General features: G+C 40.7%; 1 protein-coding gene across 1 annotated transcript; it reads left to right on the forward strand.

The window, feature by feature from the left end:
* The first annotated feature begins 130 nt into the window (after positions 1 to 130).
* On the forward strand, positions 131 to 18,803 carry insig2 (insulin induced gene 2). The gene is made up of 7 exons (XM_006806442.3): positions 131 to 277; positions 3,074 to 3,282; positions 3,672 to 3,844; positions 8,148 to 8,272; positions 8,506 to 8,672; positions 12,136 to 12,235; positions 16,871 to 18,803. Exons 2-7 carry the CDS (start codon positions 3,164 to 3,166, stop codon positions 16,910 to 16,912), a joined length of 726 nt encoding a protein of 241 aa, XP_006806505.1. The 5' UTR covers positions 131 to 277; positions 3,074 to 3,163; the 3' UTR covers positions 16,913 to 18,803.
* The last annotated feature ends 225 nt before the right edge of the window (positions 18,804 to 19,028 follow it).

Consider the following 19,028-nt stretch of genomic DNA (forward strand, 5'->3'; position numbering starts at 1 on the left):
AGATCCTGTCTCTCATCTGTCTCTGCTTCTGCACATTCTTTTATAGTCCAGAGCGATTGGGTTAACGTTCCGCACACATCCAATCACATGACGCGTCATTTTTTGTGACGTGGTTACGTCATGCCTTTAAACGCGAACGGCTAGCCGTTCAGCCGGAAGTAGTCACAATAGGGAGAGAAAACTCTAGCTTTTCGTCTGTTTCAGTTTAGTGTTACACGACGAGCAAAAGCCATTGAAATGAATAAATGTGTAAGAAGAAGGTGTTTGTCGGCATAAGGTAAGAGCTTGGACCTTAGCCAGTGTGCTATCACGTACACGACACGTTCGTTTTAGCTAACTATTCAGTGCTTACGTACACACAACGAACTTTACGTTAAGCTAACCTACGTTACCCCGACAGCTGCGTGTTTTCTACTGTGACTATTTAATTGGGGTGTTTAGTTGTTTCTTTGACATGTTTTGGTCGCCACCAGGTAGTAAAGGACCGGTAAATGGGGGCTGTGTTAATCGGTCTAACGAGGGCAAAATGCTGCGGCAGCCCTGACGCCTGCTAAAAATAAAGCTTTAAAGATACAGATACGTGGTATGGGTGAATGAGAGGCACACTTGATCCCCCGATTCAGCCTTGCATAAAAGACGCTAAAAGTTTCAGTAGTCAAACCAGTAGAGTTAATTATCCAGCGCAAGCTCACCATTCATCTGCTCAAACTGTCTGTAGATAGAAAAATGTCGCAGCATCACAGCATTATATTCAGCATTGGTTAATATAGCTGCTGATACATCTGCTACAGTGGTATGTAAAAGTATTTGTCCTCTTCCTGATTTCCTGTGTTTGTTTAGTTTTTGTATGTTTGTCACACTTAAATATTTCAGGTAATCAAACAAATTTAAATATTAGACAAAGATAACAAGTAAAGACAAAAAGCAGTTTCTAAGTGAATGTGTTTATTATTTAGGGGAAAAAAGGCCAAACCTAAATGGCCCTGTGTGAAAAAGTTATTGCCTCCTCCCCGTTATAATGTAAATTAGCTGTGGTGGATCACCTCTTTGGAAAATTGGTAAAAGTGATTGAGAGCCCTCGGCCAAAATATTACAAAGACAGTCATAAAGCTGTGGGACTTCCATGAACCACAGTGAGAGCCATTATCCACACATGGTGAAAACACGGTTGTGAACCTTCTCAGGAGTGTCCATTTCACTAAAGTTACCCCCAGAGTGGTAAAAGACCCCAGAACAAGATCCAAAGAACTGCCGGCTTCACTTGCCTCACTTAAGGTCAGTGTTCAGGACCATAAAGAGACCTGGAAAAATGGCCTGCATGGCAGTTCCAAGATGAAAATCCTTGCTGAGCACAAGAACAGGCTCATCTCAGTTTTGCCAGAAAACATCGTGACGATCCCCAAGACTTTGGGGAAAATACTCTGTGGACTGACTCGACAGAAGTTTAACTTCATAGCCCATCACAAATCAGGAAGGGGGCAAACACTTTTTCACACCACTGTATATTAACCACTTAACAAAGTTATGTTAAATACAAGCAAGACAGTGCACAGCATTAGGGCATAGACTGTTTATTTGATGACATTAGTACTATAGGTCTATATAATAATGGATTCTGATTGTAGTTCTACATACAGGCTATTATATAGCCAACCCACAACAACCTATCTGTAGTTGAATATGACAGCAGCTGCTACTTTGGAGCATTTAAAAAAGCACGAGCAAGAATTAATCTTTAATTCAGTTCAATTAATTAAATCAGTTACTTTTCCTCACAAGTGTACTGGCACTCCTTTGTGCTTGCATTTTGTGCCGTGCTAGTATTAGCAACCATAACAAAGTGCTTGAATGGTAATGCTAGTAAAATTGACCTAGCCTTTCAGGACAGCTTGAAAGCCATGAAGGAAGTTAAGTTAAGTATCTATGTTTGCAGGTGCTGCATCTGTCAGTCTCCCTATGTGAGACTTGATTTTGATGCTTTAGGTGGATGCAGACTCATTTGTCTCTTTTCCACTGGTACCCACTCGGCATGACTCGACTCTGCTCGGTTTCAGTCATTTTCCATTACAACGGAGTGCCAACTAAATGTGCGTGAAGTCGTTATAGCAACGCGGCTTAAAGTCCCGTGGCATCATTTCTATCTGAGAAACAAATGCGACACAACAATGGAGGAAATCATGGCAATGGTATAGCTGCTGTTCGGTCTGTGGCTTTGTACCAGACTTGGGGAACGTGGTTTTGGTGTTTGTGGAGTCATTTCCCTCGTCAGAGGGTTTCACAAATAGTGTTTTGGATTCCTGTGCGGGAGTTGCTCTCAGAGAGTGCGTCCTTTGGAAGCCCCCCCCCCCCCCCCCCTCCTTTTTTTTTTTAAAACTGTTCCTGAATTGTATTCAAATGTAATATGATCCCTTTTCTGTGGTCACCAGCTCTCCACCAGTAAAATCCACCAGTAACATCTTCCTGTTCCTGCTGATACTGAAGCAAAGACCTAAAGTCATCACTGTTCTAATAATCACCTCGGCTCTTTGCCTCAGAGGAGAAATGAACATGCTCGACACGGTTTAACAGCCAGTAACCAAATATCCACATGCATACATGGATGGTGGTTACATAATAGTGTATTAGTTTTAGATACATGAATTCAAGTTGCACAGGTTGTATACATGCAGTCAACCACTCATTCTATCTATATACAGGTCATGGTTTTACAGTCACCTCTATGCATGGTTACTGATGGTACAAGGCTACATGAATGAGCACAGATTACAGGAATTGCTGATCATGGAGTATAGTTGGGTGGTTTGTGTTGTAATTACAAACAAACATGGAGTATGTAGACTTTTCTGAACATACACACTGACTTTTATTTCTAAAAGATACAGAAAGTTTTAACGTTAGAAGCCGTGTATATAATATCTTACACCATAAATCCTTTAGGTTAAAAAAAATGTTCTAAAACTTACTATGTAAAACCATTAGGTCACCCATTGCATGTAGCACCCAGCTAACCTACCTTTTTTATGATGTTCAGCCTAATTATTCTTTTTTTTTTTTGCCTGTTCTTGTTTTTCAGCGTGGTTTGGGATGTCAGTGGAGGACATTGACCACACTAATGTTTAAAGATGTCAGACACCATCTATAACTTCCTGAATTAGTCTTACGAATGTCTCTAACCTTGACGACGATGAGCGGAAGAACAGTGACCGGCGACCAGCAGCAGTGGTCGAGGTCTGGAGAGATGCAGCATTCTCGTGGACCATACATCTCAGCTATCACCAACAGGTTAGCTCTGTGTGCTACAGAAGGTCACCATAAGAAGAACAACAAACTCCCATAGTGCTATTTTTACTGTCTTTGCTGTATGTTACATAGTAAGGTAAATCTTTCATTAGTCTTTTATTCATTGAACATTGTAGCACAGAAACTGTAATCTGAGGCTAAGTTGTCCTGCTAAAACTCAACAGTGTATGCAGGTGACCTGGGTAACAAGGTAGCCAAGTTGTATACTTTTAAAAGTATTCGTGAGCAAGGTGAAGCCCAATTCGCCACTGGTACAATTCTGGTCCAAGAGAGAAAAAAGATCTTTGAGTGGTCAAGAAGACTAGAAAACACAATAGCACCTAAATACCAATCCAGACCAGCATCCTGACGCCTTTTATTTTGCTCTGCAGGACGACCAACCTGTTGATCCGAGGGGCCATGTTGTTCTCTGTGGGCGTCTTCCTGGCTCTGGTGCTTAACTTACTTCAGGTACAGAGGAACATCACCCTGTTTCCCCCTGATGTCATAACCAGTATCTTCTCTTCGGCCTGGTGGGTGCCGCTCTGCTGTGGGACAGCTGCAGGTGTGTGAAACGTTTCCCTTTTAAAATGAGGTTCAAAAAATGTATTTTAAGTGGCAGGCGAGATAAAAAGGGAAAGAAAAAGTTCAGATGGAAACAGACAAGAGGTTGTGAACCTTCTGCCCTGGTGCTGCCTGTGTCTCGTTGCCCATCTCCAGTGGCTCCCTCTGGAGTTGAAAATGATTTTAACGTCTTTGTTTATCATTGCTGTAAGTAATTCTCGATGTTCTCCAACTCTGTGATGTAGGGTGTAGCTAGAAGTGATACTTGCAACTGAAGTGGTATATACCTAGGCTAGCTTGCGCTCTAGGATAGCCGCTTCGACGAAAGCTTCGAGTCCTTAGCAATAAACTTCTGTTTTTGTGCACAGTGCTATCAGTTTTTCATTATGACTGGGAAACACTTCAGGAGCTGTGTTCATCAACCAGTTTGAACTCTGTAGTGATGTGTGGTCTTGTGGACACCACTTTGCCTTGGGTCCTTTTGTTTACTTCCATAACGCTCGAGGAAAACAAAGAGAAGGCAAATCTAAGCTCAGATAAACAACAACAAATGACTTATTACATTGTGTCATTATTTATTTAACAACATTTAAGCTAAAATGCAGAGTAAGAAACAAAGAACATCCTTAATGTTTTTATGGTAATCAAGAGGGAAAGAGGCACTGCTGCTGCTCTGAGAGTTACCTTTTGTTGTTGTTGCAGATTTAACTGAATTGTAGAAGATCTAAGCAGACAGATCAGCTTAGGCACGAGTACCAGTCCTGGCCTTAAATTTAAATTGATGTCTGCTGTCCTTGATATAGCCTAACATTGCCCGTTCCTGCAACAGTCCAACATAGTGCATCCCTGTACATTTCACAACAATACTTTAAGGTAACCTGTTTAGCCTGCACTGCATCTACCATGATTTCCAGTTTATCAGACACCACTGAGCAGGCCTTACCGCTCTTTCTTGCATCTTTCTGCATGTCAGAGTGCACTTATCATACACTTTTTTTCTCCTTGGGAAATACACACTCTGTACAGCTCACAGACACACTGTGGTCCAAAATGGCACTTGTCTATGCTCTGTTTATGCTTGCTCATCTTCTACAATGCTAGCAAGAGCTGCCGTCTAGACGGTTCTGCGATGGTACTGAGCTAAAATCTCCATGTTGATAGCTGAAAACGACACCAAGCAGCACACTAAAAGCGAACTCTCTGCATAGCAATAAGTATTAAACTGCTTTTCAGGTTAGATTACTCACTGAGTGAAGGGTACTGGAAAGAATATCGCTCCAGTCTCCTTTATGCCTCCAGTGAAATGAATTTTAAATCCTCCACAGCTACAAACAAATTACTGAGCATGCAGAAAAGGTACTAACCTCTGGGTGCAACAGTGTCAGCCTTCACCTTTGAACCCGTCTGAAGCTCATTGGACGCTGTCCATCTGTGTCAAGCATCGATCTTTCCCAGTCCTACTTAAAATGAGCAAGTTACACAGTAATAAGCAGAATATTTTGTGAGCACTCAGCAGGTGCATGATGGTATTCAGTTTATTATACAATTAAGACACACAGTTTATGCATTTTCTGAATGTTAAAACGGTGTTCCACATAAATTTAAAGGTAGAATTCAGCAAAAACTGAAAATATGTGAACTCATGAAGGTCTGAGAGTCTCAAATCTATACATATGTGCGAATACTAGGTATATTTTACTATTTCTAATTAAGTTTATGTATTTTTTTTATTATTTCATTGATTTGTACAAACACAAATAGGACTCAGAGTTGCATGCCAAGCTTTGTAGCCATTCTGTTTCAGAGATGCATGCTGATTAATACTCACAGGTGGTAAAATGTTAGATATTTACACCTGCTAGTAATGTTGACAGCCTACCTGATGCTGTGTCACTTTTGTTATAGGGCCCTAATGTTTTGCATCTGCACAGAGATTTTAAAGTGTCTCTTTGATAGTGAAGGTTATCAAACTAATATGACATCGAAATGTATTTATTGATCTAAAGACAGAAGGTCCCTGAGTCACTGGTTCTGGCCAATCAAAAAACCTTCCAGACACATGCGCTAACTGTTAGTATGATGAAATGCAGCGTACTTGACTTTGAATTGGGGTTGTCAAAAAATAAATGCAAATCCATATTCAGATATTAATCAATACTAAAAATGTATATTGATCTTAATTTGCACCCGTATTGATACAAACTGGCTTCCTGTAGCTGACGTCACCCTGCAGACAGACAGCTGCTCACACTAACATGTGTCTGTGTTCATGACTGAACAGCAGTTTGGGAAACATTTCAAGAGGACAGTAATGCTCCTGCTTCAACAGCACTGCTGAGTCAAACAAATAATCATTTTCACAATAAATTTGTGATTTTTATAGGGGTGGCTGCAAGATAATAACCCCGAGTTGCTCTGTGATGCATCCATCGGAGTGTGAATGTGTGTGACTGTAGCTCTGTATAAGAATCAGTCCATTTACCATTTATATAAAAGCATACTTGATAGTGCTACGTGGCATTTTTGAGTTTTATTTATACAGAAACAAATCACAACAACGGTTGCCTCGGGGCACTTTTAACATGACTATAACTGTGCACGCACACACATCATTACATTGAAGGTTACAACATAGCTGCCAGGCTTTTGGTTTATTGAAATGCTGTCTTCTGGGTGTGATGCTGCCGATGGAAATGTAGCGCAATGCCTGCTGCTCCCGAGTGGCTCAGCACAGAGCACAACAGCCCAAGGCTGTCTTAATCCCCAGACACACAGCGTCGCCCACAGGAGCCTGTCATTTCCACCTGTTGTTGAAATACACAGTACTTTGTATCCCAGGGGACGGCTTCTGCATCCTGTTGAAAGTGCAGAAATGGTTTCGCTGCTGTAGTAGCTAGGTTAGAGCTTTCGTAGATGCGTGCTGCAATGAAAATGATCTTTTTGTTTTGTTTTTAAAAATTCTAAGTTGAGTTTCCTCGCTCGCTCAGAAATGAACTTATTTTTGCATGCTGTTGTGCTTATCGAACCATTATCGTTGGCATTTTTACCAGATTAAATGACAGAAATGGGAACAAACTGGGTTTTGTTGTTGTTGCCCCATGAAAGGAAGACCAAGAGTCACCTCTGCTGCTGAGGATAAATGCATCCCAGTCACCAGCCTCAGAAATCTCCAGTTAACAGCAGCTCAGATTAGAGCACAGATAGATGCCACACAGAGCTCCAGACACATCTCTACATGTTCAGAGAAGACTGTGTGGATCAGGCTCTTTTGGTCAAATAGCTGCTAAGAAACCACGACTACATGTATGGTTCCCACCATGAAGCATAGAGGAGGAGGCATGATGGTTGGGGGCTTTTCTGGTGACACTGGTGGGGATTTATTCAATCCCCCAACATGTAAATAGTCATGAAAATAAAGAAAAATCATTAACTGAGAAGGTGTGTCCAGACTTTTGACTGGTAGTGTACATACAAACACGAACCACTGTGACCACACAAAAACTATTGTAGAAACGCACACATCCAAAGCTGAATAAATGGTATTTAAGGACAAAGTTTAGCTTCACAAATCAGATTCATTTTCCATTTCAAAAAGTCTTCTATCCACAAATGTAAGCTGTGTTCAAATCCCGGTGTAAAACTGGGACATCTGGGCGTCGTTGGTGTTTGTTTTTAATAAACTGGACGTTTCTTCTAAATAAATAGATTAAAACCATCACACATTAGCCATAAAACGCTGCCTACATGCTGAAATGTTCAGGATTAGTCACTAAGCTAACATCAGTGTTAGACTGCTATTACTGTCAGTGTTATCACACTACCTGAATTACATCTATATTCTAAATATACAGAGTGGTCATATTGCTTTGCAGTTGTGTAGATGGGAGCACGCATTTGTGTGACCTCGAAAGTTGCACACAAATCACTGCACAGTTTATGCTTGTGGATCATATTGTTGTCATTTGCAACACTTTTAAAGCAAATTCATCTCCATGAGTCTCTGGTTTTGGTTGTTTTGGCTCTTTATTGTTTATTATTGTTACGTTGTTTTCAGGCCGCTCGCTGAACCTCGTTTTGCTACAAGTTTCTTCCTGTTGAAAGGGACGTTTTCCTTCCTACTGTTGCCAAGAGCGTGCCCATAGTGGGTCATCTGATTGTTGGGATTTTCTCAATTATTATAGGGTCTTACAATAATATTAAATCACCCCGAGGCTACTGTTGTTTTGAATTGGTGCTATACAAATGCCTAATTTCCCTTATCTTTCCTCACAGTATTCTTTTTCCTTTTTTTTCCCCCCTCGCAGCAATGATCGGGCTGTTGTACCCCTGCATCGACAGCCGTCTGGGTGAACCACACAAGTTCAAGCGGGAATGGTCTAGCGTGATGCGCTGCGTGGCTGTGTTTGTGGGTATCAACCACGCCAGTGCTGTATCCTTAGAACGTTGGTATTTTTTAATTTTCTCTCTTTTTAATAATTTCCCTCTGTACACCACCAGAGTGGGCTTTAAATCAAGCATTCAAGATGTAAGTAAAGCACAGAGTTTCACTTTTAATTCAAGGAAGTTTGTGTTTAATGACTTACTGGGTAGATGATGGAGCTGTACTTTGTGTAAGTGCATCGTAGAGCATTCAGCCTGGTCCTTGACCTCTGCCTGCATCAGAAAGTGGATTTTGCCAACAATGTTCAGCTGTCTCTGACTCTGGCAGCTCTTTCCATTGGCCTGTGGTGGACATTCGATCGCTCCCGCAGCGGCTTCGGTCTGGGAATCTGCATTGCCTTTTTGGGTACGCTGGCCACCCAGCTCCTGGTTTACAACGGAGTTTTCCAGTAAGTTACTCAAACACTCGTTTGCATATTAAGACAATGTGCAGGGTGGAGGCTGATTTGAGAGAAAATCATTACAACGACAAACGAATTTGGTAACTCAGACTTTACCATTAAATAAACTGCTGAATGCAGTAAGTAGTTGCACTGGTGTGGCAGCACAGACTTATGGCGAACTCTGTCTGGTGGGCTTCTGTATTGTGCTTATTGAATAATGTAGCACGCTGTAATCCCTGTTTATAATTTAGTATTTGATAATAAGAAGTTATATCACCATGTAGTAAGTTACCCTCCTCTAGCTCCAACAGTTGAATATTGACTGGTCCACCGTGATCTCTTCCAGCAAAAGAAAACTGACGCACTTAATATGAGGCACAATATTAGCAGCGCCACGCTGCCTTTACAGCACAATGACTAATGTTAGAGTATGTGCAGAATGCTAGTATTACTGTGCAAAATTCTTGAGCCACCCGTTAGCACTTTATATGCCATAAGGAGACAGACTTTCTTGTAACTTTTAAAGTGGTCTTGAGCGAGATTTCTCAAGCGTTCTGAATATGTTTCAGAGGTGTTTTCAGGCCGGTCCATGAACCTGACCATCTGAGAAAGATTTCTTGTTTTGTTGTTAATCCATAACACTGACCTTTAAGTCATTCAAGTGTAAAAAGGCACCTAGAGATCGTACCAGTGTGGTGTTGACGTGTAACAGACAACTTAGCACAGAACCCATTTACAATCTTATATTTAGTCACTTTGTTACAACACACGGGTTGTCCCTGTTTCTTTAGTTAAATCTACTAAAAATGCAAAGATAACGCAGGACGACAGGCATCAAAAACATGAAAACTTGACATGTCTTGGCATAGTGTGCAGTGTGTACATGAAAACCAATTTGAGGAAAGTGGAGAACCAAAGAAATGTCATGCCTAAAAACTATCTACAGCAGGTGAACGGTACTGAAAGTTATATCATTAAGAAATATGAAAAAAATCTAGCAACGACTTGACACAGATTGTGAGGAAATGTGTCTCGCCCTTCAATTTGTCCATCTACTCTTTGTTCTACTGGATGAGTGGCCGTCAGTAGTTGATTCTTAAGGAAGGGAAAGGCTGAGGTAAATAAAATTGCACATTAAATTAGAAGTGGACTGAATATCAGGGTCAACTGCTTTTATGGAGTGATGAATTCAAATTCTGACATTTTTATTCACATTGACGTCAGTGTGTGTTGAGGAAATCAGGAGAGAGGTACACCGTTGTCTACAGGCACCTCGAAATCACACTGGAGGCTCTGACGTGGTTCAGACAGCATTTCACTCTGTGATGTTAAAGGTCTTTCCAAAATTAATGGAAGTATGAACTAGAGCAGGGCGATATGACCAAAAATATTTATCACGATATACATTTGAAAATTTGTGATAGCGATATAACTGACGATATAATTGCCACTAGACAAAATACTTTACAACTCCACAACTTTATTAGTGCAAAAAAAAACCCCCATCAATGTATTTTCACTTAAACAAGCAGCTGTTTTTTATGTGCATTAAAGTTATATAAAAATGTAACAGTGCAAATGCAAATTTCTTGCTGACAGTTTAACCAAAAGGCATTTCCAGTGGAAACTGGCCGACATATCCTCAGCATAACCATGTATAATATCCACAAAACTTAAAAAGAGGTTATAGACACACAATACGGTGATATTATGTTGAAGCACAGTACGTATCACTCCGCCGTACTCCTGCCTACGATGCCGTAATGCTCCGACAATCCATCAAGCGGTGCGGGTTGGTAGCTTAGCAAAGTCGTACTGAAACATTTGACAGATTTTCGAGCGCCGTGTACATAAAATCGTTTCGAGGTCAGTAAACACAACCAGAGTTCATACATAAGGCACACGGGATTATAAAGGTCACTGTCGATTTTCAGAAAAATCAAAGGATTGATTTTAAGTGCGCCGTATTTTCCAAACAACACGGTAATAACGACGGCCCGCTAGCATGCGCTACCAAAAATAGTGCTTTGTTGTGTATCTGACGGACGAAAGCTAAACCAGTTCCACACTGAAGCTGCAGCATTTTTACAAACCAGTTCTGGTTCATCCGTTTCATTCAACGATTTGCTTTCGCCGCCATGCTTTTTCCGACGTGTGCGTATGAAAACAAAGGCACTGCGCATGCGCGTTTTACTCACATTCTATCGCAATATTTCATTTTTCTATCGTTGCCCAAAGTTATACCGGTATTACCGTGAAGGGTATGATATGGCCCAGCCCTAGTATGAACACAGAAAAGTACCATCGGATTGTTATCCATCATGCAATACAATCTGAAATACTTCTGATTGACAGCAGCTTAGTTTGTCAACACGCCAACGATGTTAAACACACTAAGTTCAGTTCACGGGAACTTCATCAGTAATGAGCCCGAGCCTAAATGTTGTCGAGGGATTGAATGGATCATCTTGACGAGGGATAGGAATCGATACAAATGTAGCGATTCAGATTCCTTGATAGATATCGCCTATTGATTCCATTCCATATCAGTTCTCATTGGCTCTGCTATTAATTCCAAATTTAATTGCATATTGTGTGGTTAAATATTTGTGCATGTTAGAGGTACTTCCACTCTTTGTTGTGGTCATTGTTGGCGTCATTGCTTAAAGTAATAATGTATTACACACATTACACAGAACACTTTTCCTAAATTTAATGCAGTGCCCTACTTACTCCCAGGAGAAAGTAATTTGTTACTACTTGTACACATTACGTTTCTCTGTAAAATGACCTGAAACGTATTGTCTCATAGATATCATTTAATATTATAAACCCACAGATCGCAGTCCCACACACCAACACAAATCCCTATCATATTGAGGACACACACGATCTTTCTCTTAGCATTTAGGTATGAACACAAAGCCAACAGCATGAAGCAAAGATGAAAACAAGCTCAGAAAACTTAATAACGATTGGTTCTACTTAAACAGGTAGAAATGGAGGCCGCAGCCTGACTGGCTCTGGTCTCACTGGTTCTTGGCTAGCTTAGCGTTAGCATGCTCTTTGTGCAGATATTTGCAAAGAGCCAAAGTTGTGTTAGCAGCATAAGTTGTTTCTGACCTGGGCACAGTTTGCACTTTATAGATGTGAATTGAGAACCAGTTTTAATCTCAGCAGAGAACAGAATTAAAGGCAGCCACCATCTGAAGAAGAGTTTCTGCAGAGATCACTGTACCTATCTCCAATTTTCCTGTCAACATATAAAGAAATGACAGGTGGCTCAAGAGTATTGCACAGTAGTGTATAACACTTTCTAAATGACTAGAGATCTTGTCCAGAGACTGGACATTATTAACGATGATGATGATGATGATGACAAAGCAACCTTGGTTAATTCAAACAGTCAGTTAATTCTGCTGTGTATAGTTTAAAGTGAGTTTCTGATGTTTGCCTTTTCTCTGCCCAGGTACACGTCGCCTGATTTCCTTTACATTCGCTCGTGGTTACCCTGCATCTTCTTTGCAGGAGTAATAACTATGGGAAACATTGGACGGCAACTAGCTTTGGTAAGAAACAAATCAGTTTACATTTACATCAGTTACATTAAGGCTAAGCAGTCACTGCTTCTCAATTCATCAAAATTTTTAGAACATTTTCTGCTCTGATTTGCAAAAAGAATTTATGGTCCAAATTTGAATCTACAGTACCAGTCAAATGTTTGGACACGCCTTGTCGTTTAATGGTTTTTCTTTATTTTTACTACTTTGTACATTGAAGATATAAACTGAAGACACCAAATATATGAAGCAAAATATATAGAATTATGTAGCAAAGGAAACAATGATAAATAACTCTAAATTCAATTTTCAATTCAATTTTATTTATATAGCGCCAAATCACAAAGACAGTCGCCTCAAGGCGCTTTATATTGTACAGTATAGCCTATAATAATAGCTACAGAGAAAAACCCAACAATCATATGACCCCCTATGAGCAGCACTTTGGCGACAGTGGGAAGGAAAAACTCCCTTTTAACAGGAAGAAACCTCCAACAGAACCAGGCTCAGGGAGGGGCGGGGCCATCTGCTGTGATTGGTTGGGGTGAGAGAAGGAAGACAGGATAAAGACATGCTGTGGAAGAGAGACAGAGATTAATAACAAGTATGATTTGGTGCAGAGATTTCTGTTAACACATAGTGAGTGAGAAAGGTGACTGGAAAGGAAAAATGTTATATATATTTGATTGCTGAGATTAGCCACCGTTTGCTTTGTTGACAGCGGTGAACTGGTTTCACCTCACAGGTGAGCCTGTCAGGGTTCATTGGTGGGGTTTGTTGCCTTCTTAGTGACGTTGGGACCATCAGTTGTGTTGTGCAGCAGTCAGGTTGGTGCACAGCTGACAGGCCTGTTTGACAACTGTTAGAATTCATATTATGGCGAGAACCAATCAGCTAAGTAAAGAGAAACAACAGCCCATCATTACTTTAAGAACTGAAGGTCAGTCAGTCGGAAAACTGCTAAAACTTTGAAGTGCAGTCGTAAAAACCATCAAGTGCTACAATGAAGCTATCTCACATGAGGACGCCCCAGGAAAGGAAGACCAAGAGTCACATCAGGCCTTCATGTTCGAATAGCTGCTAAGAAACCACGACTAAGGAAAAGCAACAAGCAGAAGAGATTTGTTTGGGCCAAGAAACACAACGAATGGACATTAGACCAGTGGACATCTGTGCTTTGGTCTGATGAGTCCAAATTTGAGATCTTTGGTTCAGCACAATGACCCCAAACACACCTCCAGGCTGTGTGAGAGCTATTTGACCAAGAAGGAGAGTGATGGAGTCCTGCACAGTCACTTGACCTACACCCAGTGGAGATGGTTTGGGATGAGATGGAGCGCAGAGTGAAGGCAAAGGACCAACAAGTGCTCAGCATCTCTGAACTCCTTCAAGACTGTTGGAAACCATTTCAGGAGACGAGCTCATGAAGCTCATGGAGAGAACGCCAAGCAGGAATCAAAGCAAAGGGCGGCTGTTAGGAAGAATCTAAAGTATGAATCATGTTATTTCTCACTTTTTGTTTACAACATATGTGTTCATTCATAGTTTGTAGATTCTCACTGAAGACATCCAGTGTAAATAGTTGTGAAAATGATAAAAAAAACAACAATTAAATGAGGTGTGTCCAAACTTTTGACTGGTAGTGTACATACAAACATGAACCAAGCTTCATAATTATTTATTTATTTATTTTAAATAAAACTGACATTTTTTTAAATATAGGTTTAACATTTAAAAGCACTGGTTTGTCCACTTTCAGGCTTTTCTTTGCACTTTGAAATCTGAGCCAATGCTTGAGCCAGGCTCTCTCAAAAGCTAAAAATAAAAGCCTGAAATTTTAACAGGTCTTTCTTAACTTAAAAAAACAAAAATCTGAATCTTGGAGAGATGCATGAAAAAGTGTCTAAGTAGCAGTTCAAGTATGAAAAAAGTCCCCTACGGTAACAAGCCGAATTTTGTAATACTGGAAACACCTCGGTCCATCTCAGTGCACATTTTTAGAATATTTTCTATTAACTATTATCTGTTTAACCATTAAAACAAGACGTTTAAGAGTCCATAATGAATACTGTCATAAACTTTATATATATAAAATGTTTCAAGATGCATTTAAAAAGGTTGAAAGTTCTAGTATAGTTTTTATTACACTGAACAAAAATATAAACACAACATTTTTGTTTTTGCTCCCATTTTTCATGAGCTGAACTCAAACATCTGAAACATACACAAAAGACCCACGACTCTCAAATATTGTTCTCAAATCTTTATAAATCTGTTAGTGAGCACTTTTCCTTTACCAAGATAATCCATCCCACCTCACAGGTGTGGCATATCAAGGTGCTGATTAGACAGCATGAATAATGTACAGGTGTGCCTTAGACTACATTCACACTGCAGGTCTCAATGCTCAATTCCAATTTATTTGTCTGCTTGTTCACACTACAAATAAAATGTGACAGCAAACGCGCTCTAGTGTGAACGCTCAAAGCGGCGCAAAAGAAGACGTCACACACAACGCGCTCTGTTTAGACCCAGAGCAAACAGTATTGTTTGACTGATGACCTAAATATAAAGATTTGTTTCGATTATACAGTACGAATAAAATGTTCACGTTTCTCCAACGTTGTCGTCCCAACAGTTTCACAGGATGGTCAGGAAGCGTTCGCGATGTCTTCTCCGGCGCTGATAGTTGGCGTCTGTCTTGTGTCAGTGATGTAAAAGATTTAATGCGACTTGACCGTTCGAACAGCAGCTTTCTAAAACATCGGATATGTATCGGATTCAGTACCACATACGAAAGTGACCCAGATCGGATTTGAAAATATCGGATTTGTGCCGTTCACACTGTCACACCATGATCGGATATGGGTCGCATAGGGTCAAAAAATCTGATTTGATGTGCTTTCGCTTGCAGTGTGAACGTAGCCTTAGACTGCCCACAATAAGATGCCACTCTGAAATGTGTCCGTGAGTATGCTGGCCATGCAAGAACTGGGATGTTTTCAGCTTCCAGATCCTTGCGATATGGGGCCGTGCATCATCATGCTGCAACATGAGGCGATGGTCGTGGACGAATGGCACAACAATGGGCCTCAGGATCTCGTCACGGTACCTCAAAATGCCATCAATAAAATGCACCTGTGTTCGTTGTCCATAACATACACCTGCCCATACCAGAACCCCACCGCCACCACGGTCCACTCGATCCACAACGTTGACATCAGCAAACCGCTCCCCCACACGATGCCACACACGCTGTCTGCCATCTGCCCTAAACAGTGAAAACCGGGACTCATCTGTGAACAGAACACCTCTCCAATGTGCCAAACTCCATCGAATGTGAGTGTTTGCCCACTCAAGTCGGTTACGCCGATGAACTGCAGTCAGGTCCAGACCACGATGAGGACGACGAGCACGCAGATGAGCTTCCCTGAAGTGGTTTCTGACAGTTTGTGCAGAAATTCTTCGGTTATGGAAACCGATCGTTGCTGCAGCTGGTCTCAGGCGATCCTGGAGGTGAACATGCTGGATGTGGAGGTCCTGGGCTGGTGTGGTTACACGTGGTCTGCGGTTGTGAGGCCGGTTGGATGTACGGCCAAATTCTCTGAAACGCTTTTGGAGACGGCTTATGGCAAATGAACATTCATTTCATGGGCAACAGCTCTGGTATTCCTGCAGTCAGCATGCCCATTGCACGCTCCCTCAAAAGTTGCGACACCTGTAGCTTTGTGCTGTTTGATCAAACTGCATATTTCAGAGAGGCCTTTTATGGTGGGCAGTCTAAGGCACACCTGTACATTATTAATGCTGTCAAATCAGCCCCGTGATATGCCGCACCTGTGAGTGGATTATCTTGGTAAAGGAAAAGTGCTCACTAACACAGATTTATAAAGATATAAGAACAATATTTGAGAGTCATGGGTCTTTTGTGTATGTTTCAGATGTTTGAGTTCAGCTCAAGAGAATATGAAGAAGTGCGTCACCTTTCTGTTCATATTTTGACGACTCAGTACTCAGACACTTAATTACATTAATGTGTCCCAAGTTATAGATCCTGATTCATTTTGATGGCAAGGTTTTATCTGTAATAGTTTTTGAGGTATTCAAACATCAAAAAAAGACAGTGGCTGTGGATGGACAGACCAAAAACATCTGATTTACATGATGTTGTTCGCTCACTCATCCAAGTTCATCCAGTTTAAGTGTTGTGATCGCTTTCTTGACCACAGGTTGATGTGACCATGACCACAGGCCTCTTTGGTCAGCAGTGCTCTTCATGTTGGAAATCACAGATGCTGTTTTTGTCTCGTCTCTTTCTTAGTGTTGAATCATGAACACTGAACTTAACTGAGGCCTGCAGGATGAGTTCTCAGGCTCTTCAGTTTTCTTTTCACATAGGTCAAGAATAGCTTCATTCCTCAAAATTATAAAGTGCACGTTGTATTTACTAAATTTGTTTGATGAAACACGATAAAGTACTAAATGTACTAAAAAAATAAAAGGTTGCAAATGCTTTTTCACAGCACTGATTAAAGAAGTCACCCAGCTGAGTTACAATGATACTCATGTCCATATTGGTATATTAAAGTAGATGTTTAAGTGGTGTTTTGTGTCTGACAGCTCTCCTTCTCCCCTTGTTTCCAGTATGAATACAAATTCATTCAGGACAAGAGCCATCAGGACTGAGGGATGTCTCTGCTGCATCAGACCTCTGCTCACAGTGACTGTCTTTGCACCAACCTGAAGCCAGGTGCAGGTTATCAGCTGGCTGATGAGCCAGTCGGGCCGTTTAAATCGATCCTCGAAATCTCGATCGGCTGCTGCGCTGCATTTTTGACTGGCTCCGTCAGGCCTTCTGCTACCACATTATATCCATGAATGACGTGAATAATGAGAGTGGAGTTTCTCTTTCCTTTACTGCGGTTTATCTGTAATAGACATGGATTAGCAGATAAGCAGCCAACATTCCTCAGATCAGCTTAGATGTTTGCTCCCTTGGCTCGATTGTGCCAAACAGAATCTGTGGGATCTGTTTATTTATCTGCCCTCGTCTCATGATTCTTCCTCATCTGTCGTATATCGGTGGGGAACACACAGCCTAGTGAACATATCCAGGATGCATCTATGTACTGGACTTCTTTTTTATGTAATTACCCATAATCTACTTTTAGATGTTCTTCATGAAGAGTTGACAGGTGCTGGTGCTAAGGAAACAGGATGTCCAGTGTTCCCCTGTAGTGGGTACATGTAAGAGCCCATTAATATGTGCATTAATATGTACAGTATCATCAGGTCAAAAAACACTGATGTCTTTGGGTTTAGGGTTAAAGTGAACAACACATTAGAAATAGAAATCCCATCTATAAATGAAGATTATGGTGTTAATTAGTTTAAAACTAGTTACTGTTTTTATTTCAGGGAGGAAGACTTGGCCAAAAGTCTTCCTGCTGCCTTTTAGTTCCCAGCTCACTTTGAATGGTGTTGTCCACCTAATGCATGACAGCAGATATGGAGTAACGGTGATGGAACGTCACACTGAATCAAATAAATTCTCTCTGGTCAAACTGGGTTTGCTGTGAGGAGATTTTCTGCTTCTACCAAAATCTGATTTTTTGTTTTGTTGTTTTCATTGTGAAGAGTGACTTTTGTAAAATGAGCAGCTACAAACCTGTTTGTGCAACTCATCATTTCATTAAAGGACGAAATGAACAGAACCTGTTTAGGTCACCACACATACAAACTGGTTCCAGTTTGGTTGGCATGCAACAAAAATCGCACTGATTTCTTAAATCCAGCTTCACACATCGTTAAATCTGACAGTTTTTGGGAGCTCGGCTCCACAGTGTAAATTAGCCTTTAGTGTTTCATTTCCACTTTAATGTGTTTTTACATGTTTACTACAATATAAACTGGTTATTAGTAATTAAAGTCCCTTCTCTTATTTCTTATTAATCAACTCATCAAAATCCGTCTGTGAAATTCTGTTCATGCTCGTCGACACTGTGTATGGTTGAGTCTTAAGGCTGATGATGATTTGTTATGTATGTTGTGGTTTACTGACCCACAGTGAAAACCAGGTGTTTAGTTTTAAAAGTCTTGGCTGTGTTTGTTCAGCGGACATACAGAGAAGCCTCCAAACAACTGACACGTGCAGGATAACAGCCTGTGTATCATTTGAGGAAGTTTCCTGACAGTGATAAATGCTTTTGAGTGTAATAAGGCCAAATGTATCCAGTGTTTTCTAAGATCAATGTATTTGTTTGGTTGTTGATGTTTAATGACATCTTGTATTTACAAACATTTGAGTACTTTGAATTCCCAGGGAGTTTAACTGGATTCAAAGTCATAAGTGAAGGAAAAACCGAACATTTGAAGTTGGTTTTGGCCCATCTGACTGCTTTTTGGCTCCATGTAAAATATACATTGTATATTATACTTGCATAGTTCAAGAAGTATTTATGAGGCATTGTTTTTCTGTTTTTCCTTGTTCAGTCTTTCCATCAGTCTAATATTCAAAAATGGTGATAATTAATGGTCACGGGGAGTTTCCACGTGAAAAATAAAGTAAATTTTCTAAACCCTATGAAACTTCCTTTTATACTGATATAGCAAGTAATATTGGTGAATGCAATCACAAGCAATAAAAATAGTAGGGATGCAACGATACCAATTTTTTCAAACCGATACTTGGATCTGAGTACTTGCCGATACTGAGTACAAAAACCGATACTTCTATCACACACACACACACACACACACACACACACACACTGCCCGTGGAGTTTCTCTTGACATTTTTCAT

This window comes from Neolamprologus brichardi, chromosome 16, assembly GCF_056152115.1.
Source record: "Neolamprologus brichardi isolate AB-2024 chromosome 16, ASM5615211v1, whole genome shotgun sequence".
Classification (NCBI taxonomy): Eukaryota; Metazoa; Chordata; class Actinopteri; order Cichliformes; family Cichlidae; genus Neolamprologus; species Neolamprologus brichardi.